The 6,724-nt window shown below is 46.1% G+C and overlaps 1 protein-coding gene across 1 annotated transcript; it reads right to left on the bottom strand.

Moving 5' to 3' along the window:
• Positions 1–1,086: 1,086 nt before the first annotated feature.
• On the bottom strand, positions 1,087–6,477 carry LOC124719714 (protein phosphatase 1 regulatory subunit 12C-like). Its single transcript, XM_047244918.1, has 3 exons — positions 5,993–6,477; positions 2,156–2,302; positions 1,087–1,366 (listed from the first exon to the last, which is right to left on the bottom strand). Exons 1-3 carry the CDS (start codon positions 6,397–6,399, stop codon positions 1,087–1,089), a joined length of 834 nt encoding a protein of 277 aa, XP_047100874.1. The 5' UTR covers positions 6,400–6,477.
• Positions 6,478–6,724: the final 247 nt, after the last annotated feature.

Consider the following 6,724-nt stretch of genomic DNA (forward strand, 5'->3'; position numbering starts at 1 on the left):
ACAGAGAATGTTGAGGAGCTTCCGTGTGTAACGCCGCCACATGAGGGCCACAGAAGCTCTTGTTCAGAATGCAGTCTGCCGCTTTGGTCACACATGCACGCACGGGGATGCCAAGTCTAATTGTATCATAGAAGACAGGGGAATGAATGTTCCAAATGTGGTCTGCTTCCAAAGCATATACAGAGACGCAAAAGTGTAATTTGGCGAAACTGCCGTATAATTCCAGTGATGGCTGCATGTCTCACGCGATTGAGTATAATTCCTTGAGAGATGGTAGTTTGTTCTGTAAGAGAAGCAAGGGAGGTGTTTGGGAATGTAATGATTTTAGGTGGTTGTTCAATTCTCTTTATTTGAAGGTGAGCTACCAAGAAGGCTGCAGATGGTGTGAGCATGATGTGGTGTGAGCACTGCTACAAATGTGACATTACAGTTAAACATGAAAAGTACTTGTGCGGTGCATGTACAGAAGTGAATTCAGTGTGAAGTCTGAAGTGAAGATACGTTCTAACTGAACAGCTTATATGGCAGTAATTTGAGTATGGTGCAGTTTGCAGTGATGTAATGTAGCAACATAGACACTGCTAGCAAATAGTTTGCAGTAATTAGGTAATGTAGCGGACTGGTGGAAAGAAGTGACGTTATTGCGGCTGGGCGATGTGTTACACAACAACCGGTATTCTCGCATTTGTCTCTTGGAAGAGATTGGGTGTTTACGTTTCGAAATACAGGCGGTTGTGAAAGACGTCGGCTGTATTCTTGTAAGCTGTTTGAATATTGTATGTGGGACGAGAAACACAAGAGAGGGAGAGAGAAGTGGAGTTTATGAATGATGGAGTATTTGTCAATTGTTGCTGAGCTTTTGCAGAAATTGCTTGTGAAATGTTTTACAGAGTGAATTCTGAAAAGGAAGGTTTGTCACGTTGGTTTACAGATATCTCCTGCTGTTGCAGTAGTTGTGGTGTTACTGGAGGAATTGTGTGGACTGTAAAAGGTAGAAATGAACAGGCAAAGTGATTTTTTTTCAATTTTTTATTTTAATATCCTGTACAATGAAGTACAGGATGTAATTTCCTCTAGTGGCGCGTATCAACGCTCTGTTAGCATCTCGACGATCTCGTGATGGTTTTCCTCCCTGGCGAAGTCCAGGGGGGTCTCCCCGAAATTAGTCCTCACCCCCCTGTCGGCTCCGGCCTGCAGCAAAGCAGCCGCCGCTTCTGCGTGGCCCCAACATGCCGCCAAGTGCAGCGGCGTCTGCCCCCACCGATCCCTGGCGTTGGGGTCGGACGCCGCAGAGAGCAGCAGCCGCACCACAGCCGCGTGGCCTCTCCGTGCAGCGTAGTGCAGGGCGGTGAAGCCGTCCCCGTCCCTCGCCCCCACGTCCGCCCCAGCCGCGAGCAACAGCCGCACCTCCTCCACCGCCCCCTCCTTAGCCGCCTCTCTCAGCCTCCTGCCTCGCTCTGCCCCAGAAAGGCTCCTGCACAAAACATCGACACACTTACTCTCTACTATCGAGACACGCACACACACCAAATGAAAGAAACTGTCACAGCCGCAAAACTGCCAACAATTCGGAATACACTTCTTCCGAGCGACAAGTCACAAATCTAGAAATCTCGCTTCTGCGATACGGGTTAACCAGCGTATTACAGACAGATCCACAGCACTAGCCCATAATCAAAAACTTCACCCATCTCCCATTAAATAGGTGCACTCCATCCCGTAACAAATACATTTGGCACATTCCCTCATAGTTCACTCCACAGATCCGCCTCCTTTCACCTCGGCATGCAGCTGCTACCCAATCCTTCATCTACATTCAAACACACCCCTAAAACTACTTTCTCTGGGTACCAATTCCTTCTCTCACTTAGGAAGAAAACACTAGAAACTACACTCATCTGTAAGTACTGAAATACAATTTCCTTACCAGACAGCTAAGTGATTCAGACCAGTAAGATGGAAATTTCCTGACATACCGACAAAAGATATAAAAGTCACTGCTTCGTACACAATAAGTCGGTCGACATATTTCAAATACAACAAGGGCACCGGGTCGGCTCTCCCTGACACACACACACACACACACACACACACACACACACACTACCCGCTGAATAATAATCGTCACATGTGCACGTGTGGCAACACAACTCACCGGAAGCGACAGACAGCTGCGTCATCAGGTGGAGGGGTGTGTCGGGCTGACGTGGGAGGCGCAGCTGCAGCAGCAGTCTGGCTGTGGCCGCTGAGGGGTTGACTGTCAGAGCTGGGGGTGGACCCGCCCCCTGTGGCGGTCGGCGAGCTGCACAGAGAAACACTGTGTGGGTGGGCGTGTTCACACAGGGGCTCACTGCAGGCGGTACAGCTGAGGGACTGTCCACCGGGGCAACAGAACACTCAGTGCCAACAACACCAGCCCCTCACTTAACGTGACTGTGCCACCAATTAACTGATCTTTTTCTGCACTACTTCTGCTACATTCCCCATTGGCGTAGCCTAAGATGCAAAACAACAAATTGTTCACAATGAAGCACAAACCAAATCCCAAACATAAGGGCCAACAATTTTGCTGCCCTGACAGAACAACTATCAGACACAATTTAGAAGCAGTTAAAGTCATCTGGCTGCTACTTTTGGTTGTGAGGTGATTTGAAAACTGATATATGGATGCTGAATTATATCACTGGAGGAAGAGAGAGAGAGAGAGAGAGAGAGAGAGAGAGAGAGAGAGAGAGAGAGAGAGAAACTGATAAGTTGGGGTATCAACTTACTGTTTAAACTATATGGTCATGGATATGCAGGCGCTCTGATGTGAAGCCCGAGGGAATGAAGAAGATGGACAAGAATTACAAGACCTATGCTATAAAAGTTATCGAGAGTATATTCAAAATTTGCATTTCAGTAGAGCAAATAGAACTGTATATATGCATGTAATGTCTCCACAATTCGATTCATTGAAAAGACAGCAGTGGTGATGTGTTTCATAAACAACAATTTTCGTGTTGAGCAGTTTGCAGTAGAGGCCACCATTAAAAGAAAAAAATAGATTACACAGTGTATGCAATTTTATCTGATGGACAACGTTTAAAACTTGCGAAGTAACCTGTAGTCTACTGAATATGGATTTTTTTTAAATTTAAAAAGAAACAAAATAGACTTGTCTGGAGCATATGTATCCGAGAGAGAGAGAGGCAACAAATGATAGCTGGATGAAAACGTCACATCAATACTGACATTGTGGGAGATATGTCGTACACCTGTAGATGAACAGCGAATATAATCTGCTGTATGCCCGTAGCAGGAAACCTGATGGGATTCCCTGGAAGACCTCTGGTAACGCCACAAGGAACTTCAAAAAAGACAGGGGGGCAGAGATTTCCTGTCTGCTTTGTTAAAGGGAATGCACGGAAAATATTCAGGGCGATAGCTGAACAGAGACGAGAAGGAAATGTGATTGTAACGCACTGCATCGAGTGTGACAATGTTACTGTGCTGGCTGGAGTATTCACTTCTTGTTTGCCCCCAGTGTGCATGAGTAGCTCCAGTGCTCATAGCTCCTGCTTTACTGGATATCTCAGGGAGACATACCCTGCTCTTTGGGGCCAGTCACTTAGGGGTAGCGTCTTTTTTAGTAATCAGGAAAAGACTCAGTCCCAGGTTTGAACCTCACCATCAGTTGAATTTTGAATAAGAATCATCAGCATTGGTGTCTGAAGACTTCCAGCATCAGGTGTCGCCCTCTTTCAGCCAACAGCCTTTCCACAGAGGGCGGAGGGGCCGACAGAGGTTCAGGGCACTCTCTTTCCCTTGAGGTCTGAAACTGCTCCTAAATGAGGAAGAATTGGCAATGATCAAAGGTTGAGTAACCAACGAAAGGATAACGTTCTATGATTCTGGAGCTGGAAAGTTAGGAGTTCGAATGTGGTTGGGAGCCAGAAAATAAGAAACGGATTTCTGGTCACATGAGACTAGGGTAGTAGCAACAGCAGTAGCAGGGCAGAAAGTGAGTACAGATATGTTCTCATGAGAATCAAAAGCAAACCAACAACATGCATAGTTCAGGTATACATGATGACGTTGCAAGTTGAAGGTGGGGAGAGAGAAAAAGTGAGGATATTGAACAGGTAATTCAGTACTATGTAATAGTCATGGAGGGACTGAAACGCAATCGTAGGGGAAGGAGTAGAAGAAAGGGTTACACGAGAATATGTACTTGATAATAGGAATAGGAGAGATGAAAGGCTAGTTAAGTTGTACAGTAAATTTATCGTAGTAATAGCTGGTATAGTCTGTTCAAAAATAACTAGACGAGGAGGTATACTTGGAAAAGGACCGAAATATGGGAGGTTTAAAGTCACACCATATTATTGTCAGGCAAACATTTTGAAATCAGATACTGGACTGTAAAGCATACCCAGGAGTAGATATAGAGTCATAACAATTTAGCAGTGATTAAGAGTAGGCTCAATTTTACGAGGCTCGTCAGGAGCAATCGATGTACAAAGAAGTGGAATACAGTAGTACTAAGGAAAGAAGAGATGAGATTTATGTTCTCTGAGGCTACAGTTACTGCAATAATAAGCAGCTCAATAGGTAGTTCAGTTGAAGAGGAATGGATATCTTTAACAACGACAGTAACGGAAGTTGGAAAGAAAAACGTAGGTACAAAGAAGCTAACTGCGAAGAAACCATGGAAAACATAAGAAATCCTTCCGCTGATCAATCGAAGATAGAAGTTCAAAAATATTCAGGAAAATTCAGTAATAGAGAAATATGTCACTTAGGAATGAAATGAATAGGAAGTGCAGAGAAGCTAAGGCAAAATGGCAAGAAAAATGTGAAGAAATCAAAGAAGAAATGATTCTTGGGACGACTGACGCAGCATATAGAAAAGTGAAAGCAATCTTCCACAGAATTAGAAGCAAGCGTGGTAATATTAAGAGCACAATGGGAATTCCAGTGTTAAATACAGAGGCGAGATCAGATAGTTGGAAAGAGTACACTGAAGGCCTCCCTGATTGGAACAACTTGTCCGATGGCGTGACAGAAGAACAAGCAGGAGTCGGTATGGAAAATATTGGTGATTAGAATCAGAATTTAAAAGCGCTTTGGAAAATTTAAGATCAAAGAAGGCAAAAGGTATAGACAACATTCAATCAGAAGTTCTAAAATCATTGGGAGAGGTGGCAAAAGGTCTATTCTCACTGTTGTGTAGAATGTATGAGTCTGGCAACATACAATCTGACTTTGAAAGAAATATAATCATCACGATTTGGGAGACTGCAAGAGCAGAGAAGCGTGAGAATTATCGCACAATCAGCTTAACAGCTCAAGCATCCACGTTTCTGACAAGGATAATACACAGGAGAATGAAAAGAAAATTGAAGTTCCGTGACGTTCATAGGATTTGTGGTCCTGGAGAAAGCGTTCGGCAATATCAAGTGGTTCAAGATGTTAGAAATTCAGACAAAAATACATGTACGCTATAGGAGAAGTCAAGTAATTTGCAATATGTACAAGAGGCAAGAAGGTAAAATAAGAGTCAAAGACCAAGAATGAAGTACTCGGATTAAAAAGGGTGTCGGACAGGGATGTAATCCTTTGCCCCTACTGTTCAGTCTATACATCGAAGAAGCAATTACGGAAATAATGGAAAGATTGAAGAGTGGAATTAAAATTCAGGGTGAAATTATACAAGATTTGCTGATGACCGATTCTCTCAGTGACAGTGAAGAAGAATTACAGGGTTTGCTGAATGGAATGAACAGTCTAATGAGTACAGAATATGGAATCAGAGTAAATCAGAGAAAGGCGAAATTGATAAGAAGCAGTAGAAGTGAAAACAGCGAGAGACTTAGCATCGTGACTGATGATCAGTAATTAGATCAAGTTAAGGTGTTACGCAACATGGGCAATAAAGAAACCCATGACGAACAAAGCAAGGACGACGTCTAATTCACACTAGCACTGCCAAAAAGGGAATCGTGCTTACCTGGCTTCTGCCGGTGGCTCACCGAGCATACTGCTGACTTCAATGACTTCTTGCGGGTACTCGAGCACAGCGTCCGCCCAGCCCCGCGTGGCCATCACCTGCGGGTGGTCCTTTATGAAGGCGACGGCAGCCCTGGTGGCGTCCGGGCACGAGTGCCTCACTGCCGTGACGGCCGTCGCCGCTGCGGTCTCGACGGCCAACTGCGAGATCAGCTGCCGCTCGCAGGCAGCCTTCAGGGCCGACAAGCCGTACTTGTCGGCCGCCGAGAGCAGCTGGGCGGCCGTGTCGGGCAGCTGGGGGGCCTGCAGGGTATACGTGTAGGCGACCAGGAGCCTCAGCACCGGGCCCTCCACGTCGTCGATGCTCACCTGGCCGCAGCTGGCCTCCAGCATGTCGTGCGCGAACATCGCTGCGAACACGGGGCTCGCGGCTGCCAACACGGCCCTGTGAGCCGCCACCCTCGTCTCGCCCGCCACCAGCGTCACCAGGGCCTCTTCACCCCCATCTACCAGGGCGGCCAGGGCCTCGGTTGTGTTGTTCTGAACCTCCGTAACTGCCGACATGGTGGGTGGTCCTGAAACACAGTACCACTGAGCAGCCCTCACACTGCACCCTCAACACTTGTACGAGGCGCATGCATACCTGTATGAAACAGCAGCTGTGAAAGTGTTGTCCACCCTAAATCAATTGCAGCGTCACCAGTTTCCTTCAAATGACAAGGGTCCGTACTGC

Source organism: Schistocerca piceifrons, chromosome 11, assembly GCF_021461385.2.
Source record: "Schistocerca piceifrons isolate TAMUIC-IGC-003096 chromosome 11, iqSchPice1.1, whole genome shotgun sequence".
Lineage (NCBI taxonomy): Eukaryota > Metazoa > Arthropoda > Insecta > Orthoptera > Acrididae > Schistocerca > Schistocerca piceifrons.

Bases quoted from the DNA above. Each gene is read 5' to 3' on its own strand.
- LOC124719714 (XM_047244918.1), bottom strand. From the start codon at position 6,399: ATGTTCGCGCACGACATGCTGGAGGCCAGCTGCGGCCAGGTGAGCATC. The intron at 2,303-5,992 runs GTAAGCACGATT...TTCTCTGTGCAG, and splicing joins GAGCCACCGGCAGAAGCCAG to CTCGCCGACCGCCACAGGGG. The intron at 1,367-2,155 runs GTGAGTTGTGTT...CGTGGGGGCGAG, and splicing joins GCAGCTGTCTGTCGCTTCCG to GGACGGGGACGGCTTCACCG.